The sequence below is a fragment of the Gavialis gangeticus genome, unplaced genomic scaffold (genome assembly GCF_001723915.1).
Source record: "Gavialis gangeticus isolate Ggan-Ray unplaced genomic scaffold, GavGan_comp1, whole genome shotgun sequence".
Taxonomy (NCBI): Eukaryota; Metazoa; Chordata; order Crocodylia; family Gavialidae; genus Gavialis; species Gavialis gangeticus.
In genome coordinates this window covers 29,147,376-29,160,782 of record NW_017729028.1, presented here as the reverse complement: position 1 = coordinate 29,160,782, position 13,407 = coordinate 29,147,376, and the positions used below count along the sequence as shown (strand labels likewise).

Below are 13,407 nucleotides of genomic sequence, written 5' to 3'. Positions count from 1 at the left end.
TCCCCCCAGCCTGCACCGGTGCAGGGGACTGTTCCCTCCGACGTGCAGGACTTTGCACTTGTCCTTGTTGAACCTCATAGGATTTCTTTTGAGGTTCAATCCTCCAATTTGTCTATGTCACCCTAAATCCTAGCCTGACCCTCTGGCCTATCTACTGCTCCCCCCAGCTTGGTGTCATCCACACACTTGCTAAGGGTGCATCCATCCCATCTCCCAGGCCAGCCCTGGAGAAGGATGCCCACACTGATGTGAGACACGCAGCCCGCTCATACCTGTCCCCTGCCCACCCACTCCTAGGAACAGGGCAGTGCAGAGAGGGGCTAAGCCTGGGCCTGGCTGGGATCTGGGGGGGCTGATGCTCAGGGCCTCTCAACAGCCCCTTGTTGCCTTATTCCCTGGGTGGATGTGAATGGGAGTGAGGGGGCAGGACCTGCTTCCTAACAGCGCTGCAGGGAGGTGGCATAGACTGCTAGGGAGCAGATCCTGCCCCCTCACTCCCATTCACATCCACCCAGGGAATAAGGCAACAAGGGGCTGAGCAGAGATACCCAGGATAGGCACCATGGGGACAGAGGCCCCATCCCCAGCACTGATGCCTCGGCCCTGGGAGGGGAGTTTGGTCTCTGCGGGCTGGGACGTCCTTGGCCCCTGCACCCAGGCTCAGCTGGGGACGGAGCTGTTGTGCCCTGAGGCTCTAGCTGGGATCCCTCTGTTCACGAACTGAGCCGAGGTGGCATCTCTCACCCAACAGACCCTGACCCCCGGCTCCTTGCAAAGCGCCCCCACAAGCCACAGAGCATGCACGGGACAGGACGTCCCGCAGAAAACCCACATGCATGGGTCACGGCCCTGCCCAGGCCTGGCAGCAATGAAGGGGACCCCAATATCCCCATCCTCTCCCCCTGGGAGCCTGCATGGCTGTGCCCGAGATGGAGCTTGGCAGGGCGTCATATCTCCGGTAGGTCCTGGGCCATCGCTCGCCCCGACCGCCTACAGTCCTGCTGACCCTCTGCCCTGACCACTGGCTTACACTCCCCCAGCAGCCGACCCTGGCGCTGGGTCTCACATGGGCTTGGGGAGATGATTTCACGCACAGGAAATGCCACTTCCTCTCTCTCACCCCCCAAGAGCCCCACACTCATCCGACTCGCTCCCTCCAGCGGGCCTGCAGCCTGCCGCGGCCCGGGCCGGGTACCTGTGGTGCTCCACTGCTGGGCTTTCTTGTCTGGGGGCCGGTAGATGAACTTGCGCAGGGAGCTGACGGCGTGCGAGCCCACGAGGGTGTAGCGCCCGAAGGCCCGGCAGTCCACCACCCGGATGTTCAGGGGCGGGTGCAGCAGCTCGTTCTCCGGGAGGTCCTGGAGAGGAAGGAAAACCCCGTGAACAGCTGGATTTGGGGTCACCTGTCGGGGTGAAGCCGGGCCTGGGGTCGGGGGAGGATTTCCCAGCTCTGGCCGCATTAGCAGGGACCATCGTGGATTATTTGCCTTCCTCTTGCATGGGATATAGCCCGTTCTCTGGGACTATTGGAGCTCCCTGCCTAGGCCCCGGGGGTGCCCTCACCTCCTCTACCCTTGTAGGATGCATCACGGTGCATGCAACCAGATGTCTCCATCACCTAGGATTTGGCTGATTTGGTAGTCCTGAAGGCCCAGATTGACCTTTCCCCCTCCAGCACAGCAGGGCACATTTGATGGAGGGAAGGAGCTATCAGAGGCAGTGCAACCCTAAGAGAAATGCTGGAGCCCTTGGGATGGGGTGGGGGCTGCATGCTGGGAAGCACAGAGCTCCCCCATCCTATGCGAATGCAGCAGGGCTTTGGAGGGGGGCTGCCCACATGGCATGGGATCCTCAAATCAAAATGCCAACAGAGCCTGAGTAGCAGGAGAGCAATGCTGCAGACCCCAGGAGCCCCCCAGGTGCTCTAGCCTTGCACCGGCCTTTGCAGATGCATCACTGATGAAGACCCCGATTCATGGTCCGCCCCAGACAAGCAAGAAGAAGGGCTGTGCCCACCACAGTGACCTCCCGGGTGGGAGCAGACAGGACCCACCACTTCGAACCACTTGACTAAGGTGCTGAAGTTGGGGTTCTTCTTGTAGTTCTGGATCAGGGAGGACTGGACGCCCCGGCCGGCGCACTCGATGTCCACGCGGGGCCGGTCGACCTGCGCCAGGTTCACGCGCTTCAGGTCCCGCAGCCCCCAGAAGAGGATCTGGGCAGGAGGAGACAAGAGCATAATGTAAGACCTGCCCTGTACGGGGCCAGACGCTTCTCTGGTTTTTCCATCTCCTTTTGGAGAAGCGGGGACCCGAGCTGGGTGCAGGGTTCGAGGTGTGGACGCACTGCGGATTTATCAAGGGGCCTCATAAAACTTTTTGTTCTGTTCCCAATTCCCTTCTCAATAACCCCAAACATTTTGTTTGCTTTTTTGATGGGGGGTTAGTGTTGGGAGAGTCGGGCGGATGGTGCAGAGCTGCCGGGACCTTCAGCTCTGCCGCTGCGAGCCTCAGTCTCTGAGGGCATCGATGTGCAATGCTGGCTTGGCGCAGGGTGCAGGGCTTTGAGCGGCTGCAGCCTTTGGCCTGTTGTTAACTGCACTGAGTTCAGTCCAGTGAAACCAAAGGGGGGAAATGCTGGCTGGAGCTGACCCTGGAGCAGAGAGGAGCTGAGCAAACTCCCCCCCCGCACCCCAAAAGTGATGAGCTGCAATGTCCGGATCCCTGCCCCCCTCACAGCTCAGTGCATCAGTCCTGACCTGCACTTCCAGGTAAGAGAGGCCAGTCCTTCTCCAGCCTGGCCCCTCCACCCCACAAAGCAGATGCATCATCTCAGCATCTCAGGCAATGCTGCAAGCTATGCTGCACGGCAGGGCAGCCGAACGGTGATGGGATGAGCCACACAGAAGCTGCAGCTTGCAAAAGTCTGACCCACCGAAGGCTATTACCTCCACTCTGTATTTGCTCAGCACAGGCCGGATCCCCATGGGCACAGGCAGGATGGGGCCCCGGTCCATGTCTGTGGGACCGTCGATGGGGGGCAAGTCCGACTTGCCCCCGGCGCCAATCTGGAAGGAACACAAGGCTGGTTAGACCCCCTGCAGCCAGTTTCTCCCCAGGCTACATGTGTCCATGTCCACGCATCTGCTTATCATGATGCATCGCGGATGTGGCTGGTACAACTGGAAGAGATGGTTTCAGAGGATGATCTAGTCTGCAACCCCCGCCTGCCCCGGACACTCTCCCTCGGTCACTCAGGCCTCGCCTCTCAGCTGCAAGGCTGTATAATGGGCTGGTGCCACCACTGATGGTGCTTGCTGTACACAGCCCAAGAGCCAGGCGGTGGAGCATGGCTGCCTGGGATAGCAGGGACGCGGACTCCAGCCCCAGGACAACTCTCAGGGAGGAAGGTGCTTGGAAAACACCAGGCTGAGCTGGATTATAAGAGATGAGAGAAGCCACGACCCTACCAAAGGGGTCACCTGGACATCAGGGCCCTCATCCAAAAGGGCATCTCAGTGCCTGGCCCCAGGGGCTGCAATGCCCCTTCTTCTGCCATGCCAAACCAGCCCTGTCTGTTTTCTCCAGGATGCTGCCTGCCCCCGTGCAATGCCCGGCAGAAGGGGCTGGCAGACTGCATCCAGACCCATGGGCAGAGATAGGGAGGGGGTTATAGTTTGCAATGCCCTGCAAAGGTGGCCTCAAGGGGCTGGGGGGCTCGCTGTGTGGGCAGGTCCAGGGCATCATGGCGAGGGGTCTCAGGAAACACTTCTTCCATCAGAGCAGGGAGGCCGTGGGAGAGATGCTAGGGAAGAGGGGGGCTCTCCAGCACTGGACGTGTTCAAGGAGAGAGGGGACAGGTGCTAGAGGGGGGTGACCTAGGGGGAGTGATGTCCGTGCTCTGCTATGAGGATATCCCTCGGTGCTGTGACTGCAACCCAAATGCAGCCTAGATGGATGTCCCCAGGCTGCGTCGGGGCTCAGGTGTTACCTGGAGCAGCTCGAAGGCGGCCAGCAGGTCGCCGGCGGTGGAGTTGCCCCGGTAGATCTGGTAGTACTCCAGCTGGGGCGGGAAGCGCGGCCCGCTGTAGTCCTCATCCGACATCTTCACCACCGGTTTGGCAAAGGTGCGGCCCATGAAATCTGCCTTCCCCTGGCACCACAGAGACAGGAAGCATGGGCTTTTTTTTCCCTTGGCACGCACGGCCCCTCCCAGGCATGGTGGGAGGATGGGAGCTGGCATAGCTGGGGGCCGTTAGTTGGGATTCAGGGGTTTTATGGGCATGACGTGTCCAGCATGGGGTGCAGACAAGCTGCTGCTGCGGCGAGGGGTTTGCACCCCTTTTCCAGCTACGCCTCATAACAGTGAGACCAAAGTGTTGTAGCTTCGGAGCAAAAGCCCCACGTATCCGGGCCTGGGGTGCTAAACCGGCAGTCGTTACACGTCAGCCTGAATTGCAACCCCAAGGACTGGATGCTTTGCCCCTGGCTAAGGAAATGGGAATCCCACAAAAACAGCAGCTGGCAGCTAAGCATGGCAAGAGGGAGAAGCAGGCGGGCTGCACCGATACGAGCACGCTGCAGGGGAAGGAAGGGGTGAAACGGGAAGGCCAGAGTGGTCCCAGCGGGTGTTGGAGCCCCTGGAGGGATGGACGGATCCACTGACTGACCCTCTCGCCAGGTCTTCCAGCAGATGCTGTGATGCCCCACCACTTACTGCAAATCTGTGGATGACGGACAGCAGAGCTGCCCCCCCGGCTAACACCCCAGACCCCTCCAGCCCCGGGTCCCGTCTCTCCCCGGGGCACAGAGTGGATGCTGAGGGGAAGAGCGTGTCTGCAAGGCTGATCCACCAGCTCCTCTGCCCCTGCAGCGCCCAGCACTCAGAGGCTGGGGAGGTTCAGGTGGGGGTGGCAGCCCTAATGATCATATTTAATATCCCCCGGTGGATCCATCCTGCAGGAGGAACGTGCTGGGTCCCCTCTGCAAACTGGTTATGGTCCCTGCCTCCCCACATCCTGTCGCACAGGAATCACAGAAAATGAGGGTGGAAGGGAGCTCAGGAGGTCACATCTCATCCGGCCCCCTGCTCCAAGCAGGACCAGCCCCAACTACATCATCCCAGCCAAGGTTTTGCCTAGCCGGGTTTTCAACACCTCCAAGGATGGAGACTGCACCACCTCCCTGGGGAGCCTGTCCCAGTGCACCACCACCCTCCTAGTTAGAAAGTTTTTCCTAATATCCAACCTCAGCTTCCCTTGCTGCAGCTTGAGCCCATTGCTCTTTGTCCTGTCGTCTGCCCCCAGTGAGAACAGTCATAGATTTCATAGACATTCGGGCTGGAAGGGACATCAGAAGATCATCGAGTCCAGCCCCCAGCCCAAAGGGCAGGAAGTTGGCTGGGGTTGTGGGATCCCAGCAAGACAAGCATCCAATTTGCTCTTGAAGGTGTTCAGAGTAGGTGCTTGAACAACCTCCCATGGCAGGCTGTTCCAGACCTTGGGGGCTCAGACAGTAAAGAAATTCTTGCTTATGTCCAGCCTGAAACGGTCTCGCAGGAGTTTATGACCGTTCGACCTCGTCATCCCTTGGGGCGCTCTGCTGAACAGATGTTCCCCCAGATCCTGGTGGTCACCCCTGATAAACTTATATGTGGCCACCAGATCATCCCTGAGCCTGCGCTTTTCCAGGCTAAAGAGCCCCACGGCTCTCAGCCTGTCGCCGTAAGGTCTGTTTTCCTGACCTCTGGTCACTTTCGTGGCTCTTCTCTGGACTCTCTCAGGCTTCTCCACATCCTTTTTGAATTGTGGAGCCCAAAACTGGATGCAGTACTCCAGTCCAGCTCTATCCTCTTTGCAGCCCCCCTGCAGAGAGGTGAAGGCTGCTATTCAATCCCCCTCGGTCTTCTTTTCTCTTTGTGCAATGCAGACCGGCCTTGGGATGGTTTTAAACTTTCCCCCCAAGCCACTTCCTTGCGTGTCCCCTCACTCAAGTGCCACGAGTGATGGTAAGAAATAAAAACCCATTGCTTTGCTGTTTGGAGCTAGCATCTAATAAACAAATCCTGCTTTCTAACAGAGGCCTAAGTTCACTTGGTTCCTTGAACGCTGTCTCCCACAGCTGCCCGGTCTTTTGGGGGGCACAGGAGGGGAATAGCTTAGAAACCTGGTCCCTGCTCTCAGGGATCTAGGAGCTCACTCTTACTCATGTAAATAGGAACATGCCACACATGTGCAGTTAAAAGCATAAAGCCAGCACCACCACACCTCCTTCTTCCTTTGCTTAAGCAGGACATGCATTACACAGGCCACATCTGGAGTCCTGTGTCCAGCTGTGGGTCCACACTGCAGACAGGATGTGGACACACTGGAGAGAGTCCAGTGGAGGGCTATGGAAATTGTTCAGGAGCTGGGACACACGACTGGTGAGGAGAGGCTGAGGGAAATGGGCTAATTTAGTTTGCAGAAGAGAAGACCGAGGGGGATTGAATAGCAGCCGTCACCTCCCTGCAGGGGGGCTGCAAAGAGGATGGAGCTGGACTGGTCTCAGTGGGGGCAGACGACAGAAGGAGCAATGGGCTCAAGTTGCAGCAAGGGAAGTTGAGGTTGGATATTAGAAAAAACTTTGTCATGAATAGTAAAGCACTGGACAAGCTCCCCAGAGAGGTGGTGCAGTCTCCATCCTTCGAGGTGTTGAAGCCCCTGGTAGACAAAGCCTTGGCTGGGATGATGTAGTTGGGGCTGGCTCTGCTTTGAGCAGGGGTTGGACTAGAAGTGACCTCCTGAGCTCCCTGCAACCCTCACTTTCTGTGCTTTTATGGGTCTGTGTTTCTATAACCCAGAAGCCTGGCACTTGTCCATGGACAGGGACAGCCCCACCCTCAATGCCTGACTTCCCAGCAGGCCCAGGCATGGCCTTACCACCGTGTCCTGGTCATAGATCTCAATGACGATGATGGGGGGATCGTCCCGCATCTCATGGACTTCTCCGAACAGCTCCACGTTGTCGAAGACCAGCAGCTGGTCCCAAGTGGGGCACAGGGTCTCATTCAGCACCTGGGAGCAAGGGGACATGGAAGAGCATCTCAGCGGAGGTGACCCCAGGAGACAACAGCCACAGTCCCACCAGGCTGCTGGTCCTACCACCCATCCAGCACCAAGACATTTGCAATACAAGGGCAATGATTTAGCAGCGCAGCAAGGAGTGCAGATGGTGTCACTGGGCAGGGGGTCTTCTTAAGGCTTTGCAGGAGGCTGTGCCTTCATTTGCAAAGGCTGATAGGAGCATGTTTGGAAGGGCAATGGAAAAGTGAGGTCCAGTGAATGGTATCGGGGGGTGTCTGTTGCTCCTGGAGCAACTCAGGCTCTGACACCGACTCTCTGTGACCTTGGGCATGTTGCTTTCTCAGCACAAGCTACCCTCTGATGAATGGTGGGGAATTACCCCACGGGCAAGGTCCAGCTGTTGGTTTATAACCCCCAGTGCGGTCCGAACCCCGCAGGTCCCGAGCCCCATGGCTTGAGAGGAAGGAGCACCCCCCGCTCGCTGGCAGCACAAGGAGGTTGCTACCTCCTCGGGGGTTTGGGGGATGCAGGAAATGCTCTTACCTCTGTGCACTGGCTCTGGGTGATGAAGAAGACCCGGGCGAAGGGGTCTGAGAGACCGCTGCTGTCTGCGGCGAACAGGCTCCTGGCCTGGTACATGTGGACACGGAGCTGGAAGACTTGTTTCTCTGGGAGGGAGGATGGTGGTGGTGAGACTGGGGCCTTAGTGCGAAACCCGGGCACTGAGCTCAGATCAGGAGGGGAAGGGGGCATGCATGGTGCCAGCCCAGCCCTGAGTGCACAGACCCCACCGGGATGGAGAGCGGTCGCTGGGATGCGGCCGTGCCTTGGCACCGAGGAGGAACGTGGCCTCGCAGAGCCAGCCGTGGCCTATATTCACCAGTAAGCCCCGGAGGGAAGGGCCTGGGCTGGGGGCTCTTACTTGTGTAGAGGAGGCTGATGGGGGGGAAGGATGGGATGCCTTGGCCTTTGACAGTCTTCTTCTCCTCGAAGCCGCAAGGCAGGCCGCTGAGGAAGTCCTTGCGCTGCTTGTTGAGGCCCAGCCACAGGTAGATGTCCATCTTGGCTTGCACCGTCCAGCCGGCCGGCCCAAAGCCCCTCTTGCCGGGCAGCTGAGTGCAGGGAGCAAAGGGGGTGACACAGGGAAGCCATGTCCCCGCCCCCAGCCCCCCACCTCCTGCTGCTTCAGATTGGGACCGTCTGTCCTTCCAGGCAAGTCCCCCTTGCCTACCATACCGGGCTGGACCGCTGGTCCATACAGCCTGGTAGAGGGCCACCTGCGTTGCAGACCAGACCACAGGTCCATACAGCCTAGTGGAGGACTTCCGGCTAGTCCTGACCAGACTACCGGTCCATATAGCCTGGTAGCAGACCTCCTACTATTGTAGAGCAGACTGGTCCACAAAGCCTGGTAGAGGACCTCCTGCTATTACAGACTACTGGTCCATATAGCCTGGTAGCAGACCTCCTGCTATTGCAGACCAGACCACAGGTCCATAGGGCCGGGCAGAGGACTTCCTACTATTACAGACTGCCGGTCCATATAGCTTGGTAGAGGACCTCCTTCTATTACAGAGCAGACCACCGGTCCATACGGTCTGGTAGAGGACTTCCTACTATTACCAACCAGAGCACCAGTCCATATAACCTAGACTAGGACCTCCGGCTGCTCCAGACCAGACCAGACTGCCGGTCCATACAGCTTGGTACCCAGCACTGGTCAGTAGCTTATGCCTGCCTCCTCTGCCCCTCTCCCGCTGGCCCCTGCCTCCCTGTCCTCGTTCTCGTCTCCACCCCATCCCTCCGGCAGGCGGAGGAGAGGGGCAGCCAGGCACCTTCAGGAAGACGGTCTTGACTTTGGCGCAGTCCTTCCCGGTCTCCTCATCCACGATGGAGTAGAGGATGTCCTTGGAGGTGACGCGGGCATAGGCAATGCGCTTGTTGTTGCTCATCATCCAGATGAAGATGTCGGGAATACTGTGCTGAGGCTGTGAACACAGCGGGCCTGGTCACCACCCCGGGGGAGAGCAAGACACCCGCGTGCAAGGCCTGTGCGCTGGGCTCGGAGGTCTGGGGCACTGGCACAGCCAGGAGCGGGAGAAAGGGCCACGGGGATGAGCGTGGCTGCTGCCTCCCAGGCTGTAGAGACGGTTTCAAACCTCCATTTGTGGAGGGTTAGCAGATTACCCAGATGCAGACCGCGGACATGCCGACGGCAAAGCCTGGCATTGCCCCTCCAATGCCCTTGGCATTGGTTTCCATTGCAAACAGGTCTGGAAGCGTCCACACGTGTCCTTGGACCACGAGCTCCACCTGCCAGAAGCCTCATGGGAGATGTTGTTCAGGCATCTCCTGACTTCACTCTCCTCTACGGACTGGGCTCCTGGCTGGACTGCATCTCCCATGATGCACCACAGCCACACCAAACCATTCAAAGAAGCAGCTGCACTGCATCATGGGACATGTAGTCCAGCACTGGAGCCTGGCCCAGGGAGAACAGGAGCACAGGGCTCCAAAACCGGACACTCCCGGGGGCACTGGGAAGCTGAAATGCCCCCATTCCTGTTGCCCTGACCCAAAGCATTTCAGGATCCGGAAACAGCTTGGCAAATAGGCAGACAAGGCACTTTGGGTAGATGTGATACCTTTTATTAGACCAAGTAAATAACTGGAAAACTTGCTCTTCGCAAGTATTTGGGCACAAGCTTGCAAAGAACAATTTTTGCAATGATTCAGTCGGTCTAATAAAAGATATCACATCTCCTCAAAGACGCTTGTCTGCCTGTGTCCTTAGACCAGCTGGGCTACAACCAGCAACCCTTGGCACATAGCATTTTCCCCATGAAACAGGCTGATCCTGCAGACCTGGGCTTTGCTGCGGGAAACTTCAGACCGGTTGTGGGAGACGGGGATGTCGAGGCCCAGCGGGCGGGTCGAGTACGGCGCGGCTGACGCCCGGCCAGACACGTTCGAGGCAGGGAGACAGAGTCTGATCCCAGTGGCTTGCAAAGAGCACGTGCTCCCGTGCAGCCGGACGTGCAGGAAGTTTATGCATTCACTGGTGGAGCAGGGAGGCGGTGGGAGAGATGCCAGGGAAGGGGCAACTCTGCATCCCTGGAGGTGTCACGGAGGGGGTGGACAGACACTGGTGGGGATGATCTAGGTGCAGCGATGCCTGTGCTCTGCTATGGGGATCCCCCCGACTTCTGGGCTTTGCTGGTTGCCCCCTCCCCACATTTCTGCTATGTGTCGGGGGGGTTTAAGCCTCCCGCAGAGGCGCTGTGTGCTGGCTGCAGCGCAGGCTGGGCATGGGGCTGTGCCAATGCTCCTGCTGGCACCAACCCCGGAGGGTCCTGGCTAGGGGGTCTTGCCCCTGTGCTCAGGCTCAGACCGATGCCAGAGTTAGGGTCAGGGAGGGATTTTTTTTTTACTGATACAGACTAGGGGGGCTTCACCTTCCCCTGTGCTAGGGGCAATAGCCCCTTCTTGGCATCTCTTTGCCAGATATTATCCATCTTGGCAGCAGCAGGACGTTGGCACCTTTGGTCCCCCTTGCTTCCCCTGTGGCAGGGTTGGGTGGGATGTCTTGTGGCTGTGCAACAGGTTAGGTTAGACAAGGATTTGTCTGGGCTGGTTTGGACAGGGCTGATCCTGCCTCAGGCAGGGGTTTCATGGGTTGTAAGGACGGGAGCGACCTTGGAAGATCATCGCATCCAGCACCATGCACCGGGCAGGAAAGATAACTGGGGTTAAGAGACCCCCGCAAGGTGACCGTCCAGTCTCCTCTCAATGATTTCCAGGGTAGGCGATTGCACCTCCGGAGGGGCTGGACTAGATGTGACGTCTGGACGCCCCTTCCAGCCCCACTGCTTTAGGATTTCAATGCTATTTATGATTATGGGTTTGTCCGGGCTGGTGTGGACAGGGCCGATCCTGCCTCAGGCAGGCGTTGGACTCAACGTGACTCTTTCGGGCTCTTCAAATTTGGCTTCTCTAGGATCCTGTGCATTCAATCCAAATTTTGTCCAGCACCCTCCCCGCCGTGTCTTTTGCTGAGCTCCAGCCATCCACCCACCTCCCACCCTCCACCGGGTTGGGAGCAGTCACCCACCCCGTGTCTTCCCTAAAATTGTCCCTTTAGGGGCCTGTCGTGCAGAATGACCCTCTGCCGCTGGTCCACAGGAAGCGATGCACGGACCTACTACCGCATGTACCGAGCGGATCCAGTCCTAGCTGGTGGGTTTCCGTGCACGCTGCTGCCCATCCGTTCAAATCAACCGGCACAGCCAGTCAAAGCAGCTCGGCTGTCAAGCACGGCCTATGGGACCACATGGGCCATTCGGGAAGGAGGATCTACCCCAGAATTGGGGCGTCGCGGAAGAGCTCTGACCCCCATGGGCGATGGAAGATGAGGGATGCCTCCAAGACCCAAACGATGGCCAAGTGCACATCAACCAACCAGCCGGCACGGACGGGCGACCCGCGCTCACCTCGTCGGCCAGGAAGCGCAGTTTCTGCAGGAAGTTCTGCACCAGCTTCAGCTTGTCCTTCATGGTGTTTTTCTTCACCTGGGACCTCAGCGTCTTGGCTTGCTGGCCCATGTTCTCCTAGGGTGGGAACAGAGCCCAGGCCCAAGGGCGGCGTGTGAAAGAGAGCAGGGAGGAAGGAAAATCACGGGGCAGGTCTGCACGGGTCGTGTGGGCGAAGGACGGCGCCTCGGTGCCCCTGTCTGCACCAAGGAGAGGAGGGTGCCGACTCGGTGTGCAGGGAGGGGAGGGGGTATGCGTCCAGCGGGGTCAAATGCAACCGGGGGCTCGGCAGCAACAGCCCCCCACAACCCTCCTGGCACCGCGGCAGCCGATGCTCTCACCAGCTCCCTCATGCAGGACTTGAGGCGCTCGCGGTCCAGCCGGGTGCGGGAGGAGTGGTTCTCGTCCTTGTTGGCGAGGGTCACGAAGCGGCTGGGGAGAGGCGTGGGGGGGCAGTGTCAGTCCTCCGGGGGCTCCGGGGAGAGGGGGCAGCAGCATCGGAGGGAGGTGTGCGGTACCCAGGCCTGGCTCTGGGTGTGGCATTGACCAGCCCTCCCTGCCCATCACCCCCCTGCTGAAGGGTGGGCACGGGTCTCCTGCTAGGTGAGGCTGGGCCCTCTCTAGCCCCCCAACCCTGCTTTTCAGTTCACCCAGCACGCACCAGGCCTGGAGAGGCAGCTACCCCGCACCCAGGCGTGGAAAGCTCCCAGGGCTGGGGTCTGGGATGCCTCTTGCATGCATATCTCTGCCTGTACACACTCACAAGCAGCCGCTGCTCAGCTCCTCCAGGACCCCCCGGAGCCGGCGCTCGGGGTGCGGCTTCTCCGTCTTGATCATCTCGTGCACGTCGTTGAGCCCCTCTTCCTGGACGGGAGCGGGGAGAAGGACTGGCACATCACCGGGGGAAGCTGGGGTCCCGGCTCCCCGGTCCTCCACAAGGCAGGACAGCCCAGCCAAGCATCCCTCCTGGCTTCCCACGTGCCTCTGCCTTGCACACAATCATCTAGCTTGAAGCCACTGAGACCTCGCTGTGCGTCTAGTCGCTGTGGGGCTGGGCTCCCCAGATTATCAGCCCAGTCTGTGTGGAGAGCTAATACTTTGCAAGAGGCCCTGAAGCATGGCGTCTTTGGGGATGCTGCTGGTTGCTTCCCACCCCTCGTCCCGTGCCTCATGCAATGGGTCGTGGACCCCTGGATGGGTCAGACACAGTCTCCGGCTCTCTGAGCAACAAGGGGGTCTGGGATTTGGGCTTGGGGTGGAGGTCTGGGCGCAGCCTGCCCTCCAGCTGGGTGGGATCCCTAAGCGGCATCAGCCATGTGAGGAGCAGGAGACCTGAGCGTGCCCCCCCCCACCCCCCGTTGCTCGTCTCCCAGCGGGGGCGGCACTGACCAGCTTGTCGGCAATCTTGTCCATGATGTTGGAGTTGTACAGCCTGCGCCGCTGGTCCTGCCACCAGCTCTTGATGTAGATGCAGGGCTTCTTGTCGAAGTAAGGCAAGTGGAAGTAGTTCCTGCAGTGCGGGGACAGGGGGAAGGGCACACGGGCGTGAGCAGGAGTAGAGAGGGCGCTGGGATGGGACTGAGCTGGCCCGACCTGGCTGGGCACCTGGCCAGGCGCACAAGGCTTTGCCTGGGATGCAGGAGGGAGGCGGCACACGAGGGGGTGGGAGCTGGAGCTCGTGGACAGACTCCATCAGTGCCAGTGGATCAGGCACGGGGGGGGCGCACGGCTCTGCACCCATGAGAGGATGGGAGCAGGCACGTCACAGGATCATAGAGTCACAGACAAGGAGGGTTGAAGGGACCTCAGGAGGCA

General features: G+C 59.4%; 1 protein-coding gene across 1 annotated transcript in view; it reads right to left on the bottom strand.

Moving 5' to 3' along the window:
• OTOF (otoferlin) overlaps positions 1-13,097 on the bottom strand; it is a 37,153-nt gene extending 24,056 nt beyond the window's left edge. The window contains exons 1-12 of the mRNA XM_019520866.1: positions 12,982-13,097; positions 12,356-12,456; positions 11,934-12,024; positions 11,554-11,670; positions 8,899-9,051; positions 7,986-8,175; positions 7,607-7,731; positions 6,920-7,054; positions 3,991-4,152; positions 2,948-3,067; positions 2,054-2,215; positions 1,196-1,358 (exon numbers count right to left, since the gene is read on the bottom strand). Of these exons, the coding sequence (XP_019376411.1) occupies positions 1,196-1,358; positions 2,054-2,215; positions 2,948-3,067; positions 3,991-4,152; positions 6,920-7,054; positions 7,607-7,731; positions 7,986-8,175; positions 8,899-9,051; positions 11,554-11,670; positions 11,934-12,024; positions 12,356-12,456; positions 12,982-13,005 (1,543 nt within the window). The 5' untranslated portion in view covers positions 13,006-13,097. The remainder of the gene's footprint in view (positions 1-1,195; positions 1,359-2,053; positions 2,216-2,947; positions 3,068-3,990; positions 4,153-6,919; positions 7,055-7,606; positions 7,732-7,985; positions 8,176-8,898; positions 9,052-11,553; positions 11,671-11,933; positions 12,025-12,355; positions 12,457-12,981) is intronic.
• Between the last annotated feature and the right edge of the window lie 310 nt (positions 13,098-13,407).